This window comes from Diplotaxodon limnothrissa, linkage group LG12 (genome assembly GCF_057381915.1).
Source record: "Diplotaxodon limnothrissa isolate DT_005_m linkage group LG12, D_limnothrissa_male_GT1.1, whole genome shotgun sequence".
Classification (NCBI taxonomy): Eukaryota; Metazoa; Chordata; class Actinopteri; order Cichliformes; family Cichlidae; genus Diplotaxodon; species Diplotaxodon limnothrissa.
In genome coordinates, this window is record NC_140607.1 from 32392140 (window position 1) to 32410967 (window position 18828).

General features: G+C 37.8%; 1 protein-coding gene across 1 annotated transcript; it reads right to left on the reverse strand.

Moving 5' to 3' along the window:
- Window positions 1–5428: 5428 nt before the first annotated feature.
- prodhb (proline dehydrogenase (oxidase) 1b) lies at window positions 5429–17858 on the reverse strand. The gene is made up of 14 exons (XM_085367490.1): window positions 17438–17858; window positions 16403–16611; window positions 13385–13419; window positions 13140–13289; window positions 12928–12992; window positions 12733–12849; window positions 12482–12555; window positions 11892–11973; window positions 11071–11163; window positions 10496–10642; window positions 8985–9160; window positions 8183–8281; window positions 7988–8076; window positions 5429–6972 (listed from the first exon to the last, which is right to left on the reverse strand). Exons 1-14 carry the CDS (start codon window positions 17783–17785, stop codon window positions 6782–6784), a joined length of 1875 nt encoding a protein of 624 aa, XP_085223616.1. The 5' UTR covers window positions 17786–17858; the 3' UTR covers window positions 5429–6781.
- Between the last annotated feature and the right edge of the window lie 970 nt (window positions 17859–18828).

The window sequence follows — 18828 nt, forward strand, 5'->3', positions numbered from 1 at the left end:
AGGGTCAACTGAGCTCAGTGATTCATCATATTTTTCACTAAGTAGCTGTGATGAACACAGATTCCTTTCATTTCCATCTGTGATGAAAAGCAAAGTAGTGGAAAAATGTCACTAAAGAGCCAACGGAACAAAGACAGAACTAACCAACAGTTGGTTGGTCAGGTCAGCCAACGATTTCACTACTCATAGATTTAGATAATTTTCAAGAAAAAACAAACAAGTGCTCATCGTCCAGACGCAGTTTGGTAAAAAATGGTTTGTTGGTGCTTGCTGCCCATGGGGAAATAGCTGTGAGCATGAACATGGGTTGATAGAACAGGTGGTGATGTTAGGTAAGACTGCAATAAATTCACATTATGCAGATGAGCAGTAAAGACAGCAGAGGCAGCTGGAGACATTCACAATCAAAACTTTGCTGAAACTCAGTGTTGTCCACCAACACTTTTAAATATATGCCAGACTGGGAATTACCTCTTTGTCTAAGCTGATTTCCCCAGGCTTGCCTATCCATCCCTTCATTCATTTTTATACCCACTTATACTAATTCTGGATAACAGGAACCTTGTGCTATCTATATATTTTGCTATGTAATTCAATCTTCATATATCAGTTCTTTGCTATCAGTGATGACATATACAAAAGTGAAAGATGTTTTCAATTTCAGGCATAATAGCTATCTTAGACTATTACACAGAAATAAATGCAAAAGTGTTTTGTGTATAGTGTATCGGTACAAAATAATGATTTGTTTTTTGGTATCCCAATCAGTTAACCTCCCTCTATATGTAGCTCTAGTTTTTCATGTGTCATTTCCCAGCTTGTCTTGTTCTCACCAGAGTTTTTCAGGCATTATTCTGTGTATCTTCTTTTATGGGTTGCAGATGAACAGTTAATTTTGCTTAGGAATGTAACTCAAATAAAAGATATGGAAGTATTTGCATGACATTGGAAAGAACAGCTGGTCAAATCTTCTACATTTTTACGAAATACTCCCTTCAGTGCTTCCCTTGTTGCCTTCCTTATCACTGGACCATCTTTTATGGAAGGAAAAAAGATAATACTGTTCCACAATTCAAAGCACTTTTCATGAAAACTAAAAATCAACTTCACCAGCAAGTCATACAAATCATGTAAATTTTGTTAATAGTGGGGTTTTCATTTTATGCTATTAATAGCTGATATATTTTGAACCTTCAGTGGCAGGTTAGCTATGAACATTAAGCTTTTATTATAAAATCTACGAATTACAAACATTAAGCTTCAACAATAAAATCTGCTCAGTATAAAGTTGTTGCCTCATGTGAAAAAATATTCTTAAAAAACAGGCTCTGTATAAATATGACCTATATTAAAATGCATGAATATTCAAAGTGAATATAAGGTTTAACATAATTCAGTTAACACTAGTTATGTCTGCTGTATTAGTATGTTAATAGACTTTGGTATTATTATTAATTAGTTTTAGTCCAATTATTACTCCCTTCCCAAAGTTCATGACCATAACTAAGTTCAGGTGTAGATTGATTGATAAATTGACAGTTTTGCTTTCATGCTAATCTCTTTACCAAAATAGACCAGCTCCAGTGCACACCCTATAACTGGAACATACCCTCTGTTCTCACTTCTTAAACATGGGAAACTACGGAGCCCCGCAGGGGACATGGGAGAAAAAAAAAATTAGGGAGAAAAAAAAAATTAAGACGGACTTTTGCGAGATCTCGCAAAACAAACTCGGGATCTCGCAAAAGTTGAATTCCAACAATGGCGGCAGCTACTTAGTTGTAATATTACTCTTTCTGGGTCACAAAATACACTTTTAAGATATTTTGAGGCGTGAATGTAGTTGTGTAAACGTCAGATACCTGCTCGGTTTACAAGACATCACATATTTGCAAAAGTGCTCCGACGTTTTTGGAGATCTGACACCCACTAGCTCGAAGCTAACGGGAGGTCGAGACCTACTACAGCCGGGAGGAACACCGCTTTCCCGGCACATCGTGCCTCGACCTCCCGGTCGGCTTCGAGCTGGCGGCCTCCGAAGAATGCGGCTAAAACTTTTGCGAGATCTCGCAATACTTTTGCAAAATCCCGAGTTTGTTTTGCGAGATCTCGCAAAAGTCCGTCTTAATTTTTTTTTTTCTCCCTAATTTTTTTTTTTCTCCCTAATTTTTTTTTTCTCCCATGTCCCCTGCGGGGCGCCGTAGGAAACACATTCCCATGGATGTTGCAAAACCATTCCAATCCAATTCCAAGACAACCCAACAAAATCCAGGGCCTTAAGGAACTAATTATGAATTTTATCTTCCCCAGGGCCTATGGAGTTGTTTAACTACCTCAGTGTCCTCACCTCTAGTGATGGGCACATCATCCCCCTCGACCCTAGGCTCTGCTTCTTCTATGTAAGGCGTGCCAGCGGGAACTGTAGCTCAGGTGGTGGAGCAGGTCACCTATTAATTATAAGGCTGGTGGTTCAATCCCAGTCTACATGCCAAATATCCTTGGGCAAGATACTAACCCTCCACAACCCAGTTGGGTCATTTGAGCCATTTCGACGGCAGACCCATGTCAATAACATTACTACAGAGTGTAGCTCAAGTACAGCCGTGTGGTTCAAGTCCTTATGAATTCTCCTTTATATCAATGCATAACATGATGAATGATTAGGAAAAGACATGCAAGGTAATTTTGGGGGGCTGTTATGGACCGTCTAGGGGTGGCCAGACCATAACATAAGGGTGATCCATCCCCGTCCGACCCCAAGAAGCACATCACACAATTAGTACAGTTTGATGGTGATTTATTTACAATGAGTGGATTTAAAACAGGGAAAGGAGCAGACTATAACTTTAGGGTGGACCTAACAGCAGAACAGCAAACAAAAAGGAGCCTATCTCAAGGATAAATCAAACTTGCCTACTCAAAAGAATTAAACCAAATGACAGCAACTTACCTCCCTAACTAAAAAAAACTTAAGAAAACTGTAATTAAACAAAAAGGCAGTCCTACGTGCTCCTGTGTAAAACAAACATCACTAGACAGGTAACAAAGTCTGCGGGTTGGGATGGGCCGAGGATGAATGGCTGGCCGTCCATGGCGGTGTCATCAAATACGTTGCCAGTCCGCAGGAACCGACATTAAGACAGTCGTAACAGGGGCTGTTTGACTCTAGTCTTGATGTTTGTTTTTTTCATTATCCTTTTGCATAAAACATCTGACCTATTATTTATATATTTATTATTATTAGTATTATTATTTTTACTATAGTTCTGCTATCATAATGAATATCTTAAAAAAACAAACACTATCAGCAGCATTTGTTTGTTATGATGACTGACACCTGTGTGTGTGTGTGTGTGTGTATCTCAGTAATAAAGTCTTTTTTTAACTGCACTGTGTGGTAGTTTTGGTTTGTTTCACTAGGGGTTATGAACTGAACTATTTATTAAAGGTCGTCTACAGAGCAAATAAGCATATAATGTCAAAGTACATTTGTAAAATGGATGCAGACTATAGAGCATAGCCTATTAAGTATTTTTCAGGAACCATGTGTGAGGTATTCATTAATTAGGACTAAGCAGCAACGTTTCTGGTTTGTTGTGTTTCTGTAATTACTTAGGATTTTATGCATACCTTCTTGTTAAGCATTGCCAATTATTTTACCAGGAAATGTCAGTGTCTTGCAGAAAGTTAACAGCCCTTCCTCCTTGTTAGACATTTGAGCCAACTTTGTCTCAGATGTTGTTATAAAATATTGACAAGATGTCATGCAGCATTTTCACTGATGCTGAGTTATACTGTGCTTGTCATTCTGACTGGCCATGTAGAAATGATCTTGTGATTATGGTGCAATGTCAGGAAATAGAGTCTATTGTCTATTCTTGGAAGTCTTCTTTCTGCACTTTTCTCTATTTCCACTTTATTAAGTAATATTTGTATGGAAGAAGAAAACAATTTAAACACCATAGCCAACTCATCGGCCTTCAAACTAATTAAGCCTATAAACAGCTAACTTAATTTTACCGTTTCCGCTTCGCCAACTTTTGGCTGACCCAGGCAATTAAAATTGTGTAAATGTTAGGTGTCAGGTGTTACGACAAACTGCATGTAAGGATTTTACAAAGATAAAAAAAAATTAAAAACTCTTCCTACTTTCTCATTCAGAATGACTTTTTTTAACTATTTATACTTTACAATATAGTTTTGCACACTTCCCCCGAAGTTTACTCTTAATTTTAACATTATCTTAAAATTGAGGATATGATTAGAGATGTTGAAGTTAATGTGCATTGGCCTAGTTATCTATTTTGTGCACTGTGAGCCACTAATCTCTCAGTTTGCTGTCAAAAGATAAAAACAAACCAAAACATAATACTCTTGGATGGCTCAAAGCCACCATACTGTCACTTTATCTATTGGCATACAAATCCTGATTAGAGCTTAAGTGACGCCTAGAATGCGGCAACAATCCAATCTAGCCTTTGTTCTACAGAAAAACAAAACTTTTCAAAGTCACACCCCTGAAAATTGATGTTCTGTATGTATTTAAACAAAACCTGTCACATCGTAAGTAGTCATTATTTGAAAAACCCTGGGCTGTTGTGTTCCAAGCCAATGGCCACAGCCAAGACACAAACTTAGGTCCAAAATGGTAGAAACAAGAGCCCAAAGAAGCCAGTTATGTATGCCACACATCACATCTTGCATAATACAATGTCAACATTCATTATATAAAGTAAATTAGTCTATGCTGATGTTATTACATTCTTGTGTGCTTTTAATGTAGAGAGAACTGTTGCTGTGCTTAGAGCTTTGCTGACCTAGAACTTGGGTAGAATTTTTCACTTCTTAATGTGTCCTCTGAATCTACTCATGCTAACCAGAAAAACTCCACTACCCTATAAGAAGGGATTTATTGGCAAATGTATACTCAAAGGCACATCTTACATCAAAAGTAGACTTGATTCTTAATTAAACTGATAGAACACAGCAACGGTGACACCTCTGCGGTGCTCTGCCTCAGTAAAACTGAACAGCCACTAAAGTTTCTTCTGAGTAATGATTAATGCATCCAATTTCTGTGATCTGTATTGAGCGTAGCATCATGGGTAATTAAATGATGGTCTACAGAGCACCGACTGCTCTCATAAAATGACAAGGCCATAATCATCATGAAGCTTGGTTACCCTCTGACTCAAATACTAATTGCTCATCAATAACCAAGCAGAATATAACCAAATTAAAACCTCAAACAACTCAAGCTGTACAAACAGTTCAAAGCTATAGCATTTCCGTCAAGGACATCAAAAATATGCATGACTTCACATACTTTATATTCACATATTTAGCAATTTCACAAGCATATTTGGTAAGATGCAAATTCAACAAATACATTCTGAGTTAAACATATTTACATTGTCAAAAATCAGAATTGCACAGAGTTGTCTAATGTAATAGATAGTGCTCCAACATGCTAGGAGGTATCTTTGTTGTAAGAGGTCCAGTCTGTCAGACAGACCAGAAAAACAGATATCAATGCCAGATTCAGGGGTCTTTCAGCCTCTTGAGACCAGATTTAGCTTGCTTTATAGACACCCCAAATGGATAAGGGCATGCTGTAGATCAGTCAAAATGGAGAAACAAGACAAAGTGCCCACATCAACAAGCCACAAACAACGAGAAAGAGCCTCAACAATTCCACTATAACAGAGACCCAGATTTAAACGTTCACTTCTCCACCAGCATGGCATCAGTACTCAGCCTATTAACCATAGAAACAGAACCACAATCACAGGAAGGGAAGAAAACTATTAATAGGTAGGAAACTATAACAGAGATACACTTCAGTGATAAAGCCAAGAAAATACTTAATCAACCTTTTAAGACTAATAGGATGAAATTATTGTTGATATTATTGTATTTGCTTTACAGTTACAAAGCTCATCATCAAAAAGATTGATCAAGAATTAAAAACTATATGTTTAACAATTACTTATGAGACTGAGCAGACAGATGGTTAAGAGATCTGGGATTGATCTAAATTACGTTAAGAGTTGGATTTAAAATCAAGATTTGGACATGAATTGACCAAAATTGGGGAAACTTTCAGTCTGAGTATAGAACACATACTGTGGGCAAAAATATAACTTCTCCTAGTGAATATAATAACAAGGATGAAGAAGAGAGATGTGCTTTGATGAGGCAATTATACTTCTTCATGACACATAAACTTGTATTGTTTTAAAAATGTCAGTGCAACCTCAAAAACAAACATACAGTACTGAGAAGCACATATACAGTAGATATACCTATAGTTTACTTTGCTAACATTTATATCAAGCATGTTATTCTTATGATTCCCGTTCTCCTTGAAAATAAATAGAGCAATAAAAAAAGATGCCCAGCCCAGTCTTGTTGACATTTTAGGAAGTCCTTCTGGAGCAGTAAAGTTGCCCATATGATGGATATTAGAGCTCTACAGACAGTGGGAAAACAAAATGAGAAATGCTTATGGATGTAGAGGTGCAGAACAGAAGGAGTGAATGGAGTGAAGGTGGATAAAATCCTGCAAGAGCAGAATGCTGAAAAACACTAGTAGGAAAAAGAAAAACTAGTGACCTATGTAAATAGTCCATCAGTAAAAAAAAACAAACAAACTTCAAAATATAGATTAAAACAAGAGATGTGCTTAAAAAAGACAGCACAGGCAGCTATGATGATGGACACTAACCAAAGAACCAGATAAAGAAACCCTCAATAATCTTTACTAAATCTTTTGTTCTTTTCAGTACACTGGTTTGTAAAGAAGCTCTCCAGAGGCAAGTCTCCGTTTCAGCTCTTTCCAAAGCAGTTCCCTCTCCTTCTGGGCCCCCTTCATGAAGCCTCGGTTCTCCTGTGCTCTCCGAGACAGGTAGGGCATTACCTCATTCACTGGTCCATAGGGAACATACTTATAGACAGGGAAGCCTGCCTGGCCTGGAGTGAAACAAAAGAAAATGGGATTGATAAATGTAGACAAAAACGATTTCTCTCTTTATTTGTCAATATTATGAAATTCCTTTTCATAAAATATCATTTTGACTGACTAGTTTAAATGACAGGAGAGTATACTTTTTACAGATTATATTGGACAAACTCTATAGAACCACAGCATGAGCATCATCTTGATTGGTTTCTCTCACTGAATGTTTGCTACGATCTGTGTAATCAGACGAGACTGCAGTATTTGCACTGACATCCTCAGTTTACAGCATTTCTATTTGAAGATTTCCTCTCGTCTGTCAGTTAGGCTCGCACACTGTGAAACTGCTTTGCCAGGGCTTAACTCTTTAGCTCTGTCGAAATAAATGTTGTTTTAACTAATCCATCCAAAACATTATAACATGATACAATAAACTCTGCCCTGACAAGCACACCCTGAGTAACAGCTTATCTGAAAACTGAATTATAAAAACTAACTAAGGTACATTTGGTGCAGTAAGTGATGGACAAATAATATGGGTCTCAGCTCCAGTCTGCTTTATTTTATGAAACAACTTCTTTATTGTTTCAGGATTCAAAAGCAGTGCTGGCAGCTCCATCCCTCAAAAAATCAACAAAGAAACACATGCCTGTCTCTTTACATCAATACTGGTCAAGGCCATGTCAGCTTCAGCCTCACATTGACAGACAACTGCCTGCCACCACTATGTCTAGCTTTGACTGACAAACAAAGCGCTGAGATCCAGCAGAGGCACTTCGTTAAGAGGACTGTTCAATACTGAGGTGTCTTGGCTCATATGTCATGCAGACTGGCTTCTACATGTGCACTCCTTGGGGCCTGTGAGGTACGTTTGTGCAACTTAAAGGGCTTATGACAGAGTTGAAAGCATCACAGGGTGTATGGCCTGTCTGGCTGGCACTGTCAAAATTATTCTTACTATTTATGACAAGACAGATTGGTACCTAGACATTGCATGGTTGTGTATTTCAGCTTCTGTACTTTTCTTACCCAGTGGGAAGCTGATTTGATCACACATGCCCAGTAGCTGACCAAAGTATACCTTGTTTTCTGTGGGAATGAGACCCAGCTCATTCATTCTGATTGAGAGAGGATAAAAATATAAGCATGTTTATACAGATGCAATTTTGTATGAAAGAATTATAGTTTTAAGTTTCAAGTTACTGGATACAGCATAAAATTTGCCTTGTTAAGGTGTGTTTCACTGTGTCTTCATTGTGGGAAGCCACCATTATATTTGCTTTTCTGTTGAGTGCAATCTCATCCAACACATAGTCCAAACACCTTGCACAAATACATGACACACAACAGGGACAATTTAGGTAGTCATAATAATAGGTTTGTTTGTCTTTCAAGTAGGAATTAGTAACTTCTTTTATATTGTTCACTATAAAATATGCATTTTTATTCTATTGTGTTTACACTGTTTCATGGCACATTGAAATAAATCAATTTCATCAGCAGATCACATTTATTGTAAGGTGTGGGACTACTTTTACAAACCTATACTCCATAAAAAATCTCTATAAACATCAAGTATTCACAGTATGTAAACAGAAATCTGGCCCTGTTCATTTGTTTCTCTGTTAGTAAGGCTATATTAATACACATATTCATAATCACCATCTGCATGTTCTGAATCCACCTCATGTTATACTGTATCCAATTAAGCATCCTGAGTTTTTTCTTCATTGATTACATTATTCCATCAAAATCTTCTCAAACTCTTGAGACGAAAGCTTGTTGCCATAAGAACAAGACTGCAGTAACTCCAAATAAAAGACTCTGTCCTTTGTGGTGTTAACCGGTGCCTAAAAGGTTGACAGTTTAATTCTGTTATTTAAAAAAAAAAAAAAAAACGAAAAAAACTACAGTAAGCAGACTGTTCCTCTCTGAATATGATAAATGAGAGCTTGGCTAACAGCAATCAAACTCTACATGTGTAGATTTATGCAGAACAAACAGACTGACAAGCCTTGGCTCTTGCCTGTGGTACATCCTATTGGTTGACTCATAGTCAGGGTTAATAGGGTCTTCATATCCAATCTCTTTGGCCCTTTCTCGCTCCTGATACATGTAGGCCCCACGCACCAGCTTGGCAGCAAAGTGCCAACCCTCACGTCGAGACAATTCTACATCCATAGTTACATTGTCATAGGCCTCCTGCAGAACAAAAAGGAGGAGCACCGAATCATGAAAATCAAGTCCTCTAAGTTTAGGTACCAGTTTTAAAACATGTTTTATATACAGAGCTGACCGCATTTCCATGTTTATTACAAGTAGAAATGTGCAATGATATACCTGCTTTATTTTTACAGAAGGATTAGTCAACTTAATCTGGGTTACCTGTCCTATCTACCTTTACATAATAAATAAAATGACGTGTAAAAAAAACAAAAAAAGAACTATGGAAGACAAACTCTGTAAAACAAAACAACTATCCAATGTGGAGATGATGTATAGCACCACAGCATATCAGCACAATGGCAGGGCCGAGGGTGATGATTTGGGCTTGGTTTGCAGCCACAGGACCTGGACACCTTGTATTCTACGTATGCGGAAGGATTTTAGATATGAGCTCATTAGTTAGCTTGGATCCAAAGGACAAAAGAAAATATTTTATAAGAATCAAGGTATTAACCTCTCGATCAACTCGAGACCTGTGCCTAAACAAATGCCCACTAGTGAACCAAAGTAACAACCGCATAGTGAAATGTTTAAAAATTCCTCCAAATGATTTGAGAGACTGCAGAAGTCCTACAGAAAATAATGACTTCAAGTTTTTCCTGTAGGCGGCTCTATAAACTATTGAACTATGAGGAGTATTTGGTTTTTCACAGGATTGCACAAAGCTCTGTGAAAATTTTCTTTTTTCATGACTGTAAATGCCAGCAACATAAAAAATAAAACACTCACAATAAACCTTGTAGTTATGTTGTAACCAACAGATAATATTCTAAAAATACAACTATTATGAACCTATTATGAACCTATGCACTTTTGATATCATAATGCTAATAATAATGCTGGGAAAAACACACAAAAAATAAATCACCATATTTCCACCACTATTGTTTTCTCGTCTTTGTCGCGTCACTCTTTCGAGCCCAGCTTGGCTGACTAATAGAAATCTGTTTACATGCTGGCATTTGGACCTGTCACAGCATGTTTTCTTCGATAAAAATTACAACGGCTGTGTCAATGGATCTCATTAATAAAGAGAGGAATCTCCATCTGTTTTGGTTTTATTTGTTTGGGGTTTTTTAGCTATTTTCAACAACTGTTCATTGGATCTATTTCAAACACACTGAATATATTACTAACCTAAAGAAGCACATTGTCAAAACTTGAGGTTTCTTGTGAGCTGAGAACATGGATTTAATCACTCAGTGACAATAACAATCCTCCCATTCACCACAGAAACATTTTGCATAAGCAAGGCATTAGTAGAAGTTTGCAGCTTTGAAGATCTGTTTTTGTGCCCGCTGTAGGCCCGACCTTTAGGTAGCATTGATAGGTGTTGAAAATGACAGGCTTTTCTCCGTTGTAGGTCCTCTGCATCTCCAGTGTTAGTCTGCTAATGGCTGGCTGGAAATAGGTTTGCTCTGCATCCACCATCAAACGAACACCACTCTCTAGGGCATGCTGAAACATGAAAGATCTCATTATTTTGGTGTAATATCATCTAATATCCTAGAGTTTCATTAAAATAGTTTTCAAGGTTGAATTAATGAACATTTTTTATTAAATAAATGAAACAAAAGAATCAGTGATTCTTAACACTGTGACATTAAAACACAGTAATAATAATAATAATCCCTGTAATTTTTTTAATTATTATTATAATTATACCAGTGCAGCTTTTATAGACTATAGTAGCTATATACTTATGGGAATTATATCATATTTACAAGATTTACAAATCTCATTTAACCGATACACATAAAAACATCTTACTAATCGCATATAGTTGATCTATAGGTGTTTATTCATAGTAGTTAAACAGCAAATTGCCTCTAAGTGTGGGCATGTTCATGTATGGTAATCAGTCCTTGTGGCTGGTATGTAATTACCTTCGCCAAGACATCTACACGCTGTAACATCCGCTTCATTTGTTGATCCTCCTCTACAGTGAACTTCCCCAGCAGAGGCTCCAGCTTACCTAGCTATGAAAACAACCCAGGAGAGAATCCACTGTGAGATACTAATAAACCAAATATCACACAGCATGACACCTATTAGTCTTCCCACTTTATGGCTTCTTCTTAACCCAGGGCTAAGTCATTCACCCTAGAAATTCCAATGAATGATGCAGAAAATCTGCAGTTAAAGGTTGCAGACTTTAAAGTAAATAAAACTCCAAATGGCTGTTTACGATTTGCAGTGTAATTGAGCTGATTGTGTTCAAGGTCTGGTTATAGTAAAATAACTTCAGATAAGAACATTTAAACTTCAAAAAGCACTTCATTTTCACTATAGCAGCCAGAGAGCAAATGACCATTTAGTAATGAAATCCTTATTTTAAATGTCATCACAATTAATTACTAATTTTGCTTCAGTTTTTCCAGTTGCTTCTGAAATGAACATATTACAACAGGGAACAAAAATAACTGGATCAATAACAACAGCCTATGGCAGCTACAGTACATTTGAATGAATTGCTTAGAAGTCAGAATTAGCTCAGCAGGCACAGCTGACACTTAAAACTCTCCTGCCTGCTACAACCTGAAAGCATGCCAAACTTGGAGCAGTATTATCTAAGTCAATTGTAGTCTCCAAGGAGTAATGGTAGAAATATATTTTAAAAGTGTTTCTTAATTTTGAAAACTGTTTTCTTTAATCTATTGTATCCCAACAAAAAAATCTCTCTTTTTCAGGATTCTATGCTACTGACCTCTACATTTGGAACAACAAGCAGATCCGATATCTTTGTTCTGTCATCTATTAGGCTGTTCCAGTCAAGCATGTCAATGCATCTGTCAGGAAAAAGGATGGAAAGTATTACAGGAACAGGGTTTTGGTGAAACTATTACCAGTATCTTTTTGTTACCAGAATCTTTTTTTGTTTTTTTGTTTTTTTGTCTTACTGGCCACTTTGTGGATAATTATGTTTTTAAAGTCAAAGACATATTTATAGCTACCCCCTTTTTATTATTAATCATTACTTTTATTACTTGCCGAATTTTGTCAGGTTAGCAGAAAGGAAAGTGATGATTATTTCTTCCATTTTTTAGAAGTAGTAACATATATTAAAGGGATCGTATTTTATAGTATTAAACATTGTATAAAATAAATTATCAAATGCATGAACTAAGAATATCTTCTTTAGTTTAATTTACTTTTTGAAATTAATATTAGTTTAAAATTTCCATACAATTTTTTTTCATGAATTACTTCTTCTGCAAAACTGCTTCACAACTAATGAAATATTTCTCTGTGTCAACACGTCTTTTATAACTATTTGAGAAGTCCGGTCTCGCTTACCCTGTCGAGTCCTCTTTCCTTCCTGTAAACCAGCCATAGAAGTCACCATTTGCACCCAGTTTGGTCATGAACTCCTATGAGAATACAGAGATTTAAAGTTCTGCACAACACACACTAAAAACATGTCTTGCATTATCCCAGTTGTGCATTTATGGAAATGTAAAACCTATCTGACATGTTTAGCACATATTACACAAGTATCACCATAATTCATCAATGCGAAAAACATGGAAAAAGAAAAAAAATACTACCTGCAGTTGTGTAAGCTCCAGCCTCTGCTCTAAGGCCTCCAAGCCATCTTTACCCTGCTGTGACGCTAGGAAGGTGAAAAACCGCCGCCATTTCACCAGCACCTCTGAGAACTGGAGCTTTTGTAGAAAGAAAGTAGTGTCATTCAGCAAAACTAAAAGCTTACACTGACTTTTTCATCGCTCTTTAGTGCCTACCAGAAACTGAGGTCGTCCTAGTGCAGTCATTTTGATGGCAGAAAAACCATCCATTGAACTCCCACCTACAAGTGGCACATAACATTAAAATAAATGAAATGACAAAAAACTAAAGATAACAGTGTGATGGTACGATAGAATGATGTCTGGTGTCATAGACTACAACTTCAATGCAAACACATACAAGTGTGGCTTCTCCTGTGTTTGCCTACCAGACGCTTTGATGCATTTGATAAAGGTTTCCATATGTTGGTCACATTTGGCCTCGTCAGCATAGAAATATGTGCGGGCTCCGGTCACTCCCCCACGGCGGTCGCTGAATTGTTTGTGCGCTTGATATTTTCTCTCTCTGTGGTCCTTGCCTGTGAGTGAAAAACACATTTGCATATCATTACTTTTGATTACATCTCACAGTACAGTTTGTCCACAAATGAGGGGGAAAAATAAGGCAGCTTACCTATGTTCTCTTTCTCTGCAGCAGACACACATGAGCTAAAACAGAAGTTATATGAAAGGATAAAAGATCATGGTCATGAATTTAGGCAACTTCAAAAATGTGAAAACTTGCACTATTTTCTGTGAACATTGTGGCCTTGTGGCAGTGGCATGCTCGAGGCTGCAATTGTGTTTACTGATGCTTTGCTGAATTTCTGCTGCTCACCCTCTGCAGAGGGGAGTTGCAGCATCACTCCACACTTGACCTATTCCCCCCTCATCATAAGGCACAGGGGAGCTCATGTAACCAAACAGATGACTAAACAGTAAGCATCCTGGACATCAGAGACATCAAGAGGCTTCAAAGCCAGGAAAACTAAAGGGAGCCATATTCTTTTAACTTTGCTTGCTTTTGACAGGGACTCTTTTTAAAAGCAAAATCTACAATGGAGTCCATCTGACATGGTCTAAAAGTGTACTATTTTAAATGTTGTTTTTTTTCTTTTGTCCTTCCCTTGCATGATAGTGTTTTATATACAATCTGCTTATGCTTAAAAATGAGAGATTTACTATTTCCTAGATTTTTTTTTTGCTGTCGTTCAGATACTATTGATTGATTTTCAGCCCTAAAAAATAAGACGCCAAATCTCCAAAAATTAAATTGAATTAAACAGCTTCAGTGGACAGTGTCTGTGTCAAATAACATTTGTGTTACGCTCTCTGTGTCACATTTGGGATATATTTTATCGCCAGCACAAAACACTGGCACCCAGCTGCTTTAAAAAGCATGCAAGCCTTCAAAAGCGTGCATTTGTCAAATCTAAAGTGTAAAACTGGGAATGTATTTTTAGTATAGATGGTCTACACATCCAAAGGCTGTCAATGTAAATATCATGCGTTCAACATCAAGCTAGGATTTGCTTCTGTTCCTTATACAGCATCTTCCTTCTTTTGGAAGAAACTGACTAATGTTGTTGCTATCTTGACATATGACTGGAGAACTTGTCAAACCTGCTGTCTCAGATCAAGCTGGCTTAATGTGCCTTGTCCTACAGTCTCAATGTTTGAAGGTGTATGTTTGGCAAACAATATCTTTCTAGGCTCAGATTTGATACCTCGCTTGATGTTTCTAAGCAGGCATCCCCCAACACAAAGGATATCAAAGCTGTGCCATGACATCTTGTTACTAGTGATGAGGTCTAAAAAATATATGCAGTTAAAATAAAAGGGAGTTTATAGCAAAGAGCTTACCTAGAAGTTTTATCACTTTACAGAATGTGATAGGATGACAAAAAATTATGTCTGGCTCAAGATGTTATCACTGTCAGCTGTTACTCTATGTCAACAGACTTAACCATAAGATACCTGACTAGAGGTAGCCCCATTTATTCATCACATCTGAGCTTTATAAAACTAGAGAAATTCTGAGAGTTAGAAAAGGTCAGTCTTTTTTCCTCAATATTAACTTTTTTGCTAAGTATATCTGACAAGTACATTTGTCATTTTTACTTCAAAGAAAAAGGAATCAAAATATTCCCTTTTCTCTACTGATTTGTCTCTGGAACATCTCCAAAGGGGACCAAAATGGCACTCGTGCATTACTCATAATGCATGAATGCCCAAAGCTGAAACTAAAGTAAAAGTCCTGCTATTGCCCACAGAGATACTGCTTGCAAAAGGTTTGCACTGTTGTCCAAGTTTACATCATCTCACAGATCACTTAGGAATCCCGTCACACGAGCTGCACGAGGCAATACCTAGCAAGTGAGAAATTCTCTTCAGCCAGCCAATTCCACACTAGAAAGCCACAAGTATGCCAACAATTCATGGTGTAAAGAAGATCGACCTCCTGGCTAAAATAAAAACACATCTATATTTGGTATTAAACTACAAGAAAATGCAAAAAAATGTGCTTTTGCTTTGTGTTGTTTTTTTAATCTGTAATATGTGTAATACAGACAAGCATAGCCTGAATTCAATGTGTCTTTGACAGTAATGGCATGAAATTTTGGGCCTGAACCAATTGTGAAATTCTAGGTCAATACTGATATGTAAATAAAAAAAGGGTATAGATGATTTTTTTTTGTATTCCCCATTTTGTGCAACAGGGGAAAAAATCATTATCAAGAAATAAATTTTTTGAGTTATTTCCTCCTTCACCACATTATAGCTGTTCTCACAAATGAATTCCAGGTTAAGTTAAGTCAGGGCACTGTCCACAATTGCCCTGCATCCTGTACAGCATAACAGGAGATAATACCAATCAGAAGTGTTCATAAAACTGAAATTACTCACTTTGGTTTAGGTGAGAGCTGCTGCATGGGTAAGCAATTGTCTGTTCTATTCTCAGATGGATGCATTAGACATTACACCGACATTTTACCAGGGCGCTGGCAGGGTAAAAACTGTTAAATGTGCAATTCAGCTGCGTCAACCACTTGTTTTCTCACATACAGCTCCACTGGGTGGTTTTGATAAACGTTCAGGGCTGCAGTACAGGTGTGAAAACAAACAAATTAGGGACAAGGGATCCAAGAAATCAAGACTAGAACATTATTAGGACACAGCAAATATCAGCCACTGCAATAGTTGAAGGTCATTTAAAATTAATAAGCTGATGGCAGTCGGCAAAGCAAATACTGCCTAATATATTGGTACATCACTGTGTAATACCTTTGACCTTATCCAACCAGATGTGGTTGGATAAGGTCAAAGGTATTACACATTACAAAGGTGAGGTGTGGGGGGGCTGGAGCCTATTCCAGCTGACACTGCGCAGGAAGCAAAGAACAGTCTGGACAGGGCACCAGTCTATTACCCATGCTAACACATTCCAAACCTTCAACCAATTTAGAATTACACATTCATCTCTGGTGCATGTCCTTGGACAGTGGAAAAAAAAACCGTGAGCCCAAAGATGTGCACGTTAGGCAACAAGCATGTCAAAACCAAAACCTTCCTTCTGTGAGGCAACAATGGTTATCACTGTAACGGGGTTGAGTCTATTGTATTATTAAGTAAAGCAATAGAATTTTCATACTCCATTTCTTTCCGCTCCGCTTCCTCCTGACTGATGTCTTCCTCAACACTATAGTCCAGGACAGAGCCAACGCAGTAGGAGTGGTTCTTCTGAATCAGTGGCTTGATGTCATTGTGGTCCTCACCAGCCACAAACTGACCATAAAATGTCATCTTCATGAACTGGTCAAAGGTTTTCTGGCCTAGAATCTTCTTAGCCAGATCCATTACCTGGGCAAAAAGGGAAGGACATTACATACATTACATTTCTGATTAGTAATTCTAATATGTTTTGGGCTTTCATCATGTCTTTTACATCGTCCCCATTGATTATGTAAATATGTGTGCCATGCTGGATGTGTTTTAATGCACTCTACTCCCATGTATATAACACATTTGCTTAAAAGTCTTAGATGAATGGAAACTGCCTTGTGCCCTGATAGATTTATACAGCAGCCTGTATGCTAACAGTACACTACAATAACAGGACAGCTGAGGTTATGTAACATGGACTGGATAGCTGAAAAACAGGTTGCAACTTGAGAGGTGTGCATTGCATTTAAGGGTGGAGCGGAAACTGTTAGGCCTGTCTTCATATGAGAACATATATAGCCTACAGTGCATTACTTTACATACAGCCTATGGTTGAGATTTGATCAGCTGACAGAACTTTTGTTTACCTTCAACGCTACTTATGGCTGACATAAATGGGAATATTCCCATATTGTTTGAAAAGAAATTGTCAACATCACTGTCAATGCTATATCTATTAGTAAAAAATAACATAGTAGCAATTAAATTGTATTATATAGTATATAATATAATATTGTATTATACTATACAATTTATCGTCCAGTGACTTGCTTACACCTGTTTTCTTTGATTGTGACATCTCATTTGCTTGTTATGCGAACGTTTCACATAGAATTCAGTATTTATGCTCAACTTTATTTTTAAAAAACTGTAATTAGAAAGTGATCTGAACACCTAAAGGCACATTAACAAACAGACTTCGTGTTAAATTGCCGGGCTGCGCGGTGAGATAGCGCCTCATTACCTCTTTGTTCTTATCAACCAGGAAGTCATATGAACAAAGTTTGAAAACCACCAAACTTCTGAGAAGCTCTAATGAGTCTTTGCTCTTGTAAGCCTCCCGGGTCTGCTCAAAGTCTACGGAGATCTCATTAGCAGCGGCGGCGGCGGCGGTGCCTTCTCTCCTTCTCCCTCCTCTCCCAGACAGTCCGGGACACTCTGACCCGCCGCGGCTTCTGACACCGTCATGCTCCGTCTGGGCCGTCGAACTGGAGGTCACGGTGCAACGTACTGCTCGGTTTAAGACTAACCGTTTAAAGTGGATGTCCGCCCTCGCCCGTTTGAGGGCTGGCACGGTTTTGACGTAAAACATCAGCGGATAGCTGGCCCGGGTATCAGCGCTGAGGTGAAGCTAGCACACCAATAGTGTTTGCTAGCTGCGCGTGCCAAACTGTAAACAAACTCGGGCCCGAACGGGCACATTATCATCACTTGGTTGGTGGTTTGAGACGGTGACGCACTCACGGCTTCCTTCCCGAAGTTTCCCGCATCTCTCCACCAGCGCGTTTTTTTTTTCTTCTTTTTTTTGTGAGCACGTTGCGTTGTTGTGGGTATTTTTTTAATTGGCAATGCTGTCAACTTCCGCAGAAAACACGAATTACCATGACGTGTAGAGGTACAAAAAAAATGCTTGTATTACATTCCACTTCACATTAGGTATTTTCCTAATAAACATTTTGTTTACTATGTTAGACTCAAGGATTAAATGGCAATTTCTTAGGATATAACTTAAAACATTAAAATAAGCTATATTGGTATTTCTTCAGCTTCTGCAGTTGAATTTGCCATCACTTTGGTATAGCTAAATATATCGCTTCGGCCTCCTTCCTCTGCTTGTTCTCAACTACTACGTCCGGTATCTGGAAGTCACACAGGTCATTCTTATCCAACCTTGGGGGCGTATCCCATTTTGACCTCGGGACTTTCAAGGCCATACACTGCGCAGATGAACTATGTCAGCCACTTGGTTATGTAGTTGCATGTATGCACTGTCTGCTAGCATCGTGCAACAACACCGTCTGCATACATAGATAAATAGTACCCATATGTTATTATCCAAATTATATTAAAAAATTATGCTTTATTATGAAATGGGCGCATTGCACGATCATGATCATGTCAGACCTTTACTCAAGTTTTCTTGGATAAAACTTTGTTTTATCACCTGTAAATTAGTATCCATTTGGGCGTTTCCATCCTTTCAGTAGTGGTTGTTTTCCATTTTTCGACGAAGCAATATGTTGTAAATGTGTAGGACACAACTTAGTCAAAATTAGGTTCACAGAAGACACTGCTATATAGACAAGAATGTGAAATGCGTATAGTGCTGCAGTTTGTTAAAATGAATTCATGGAT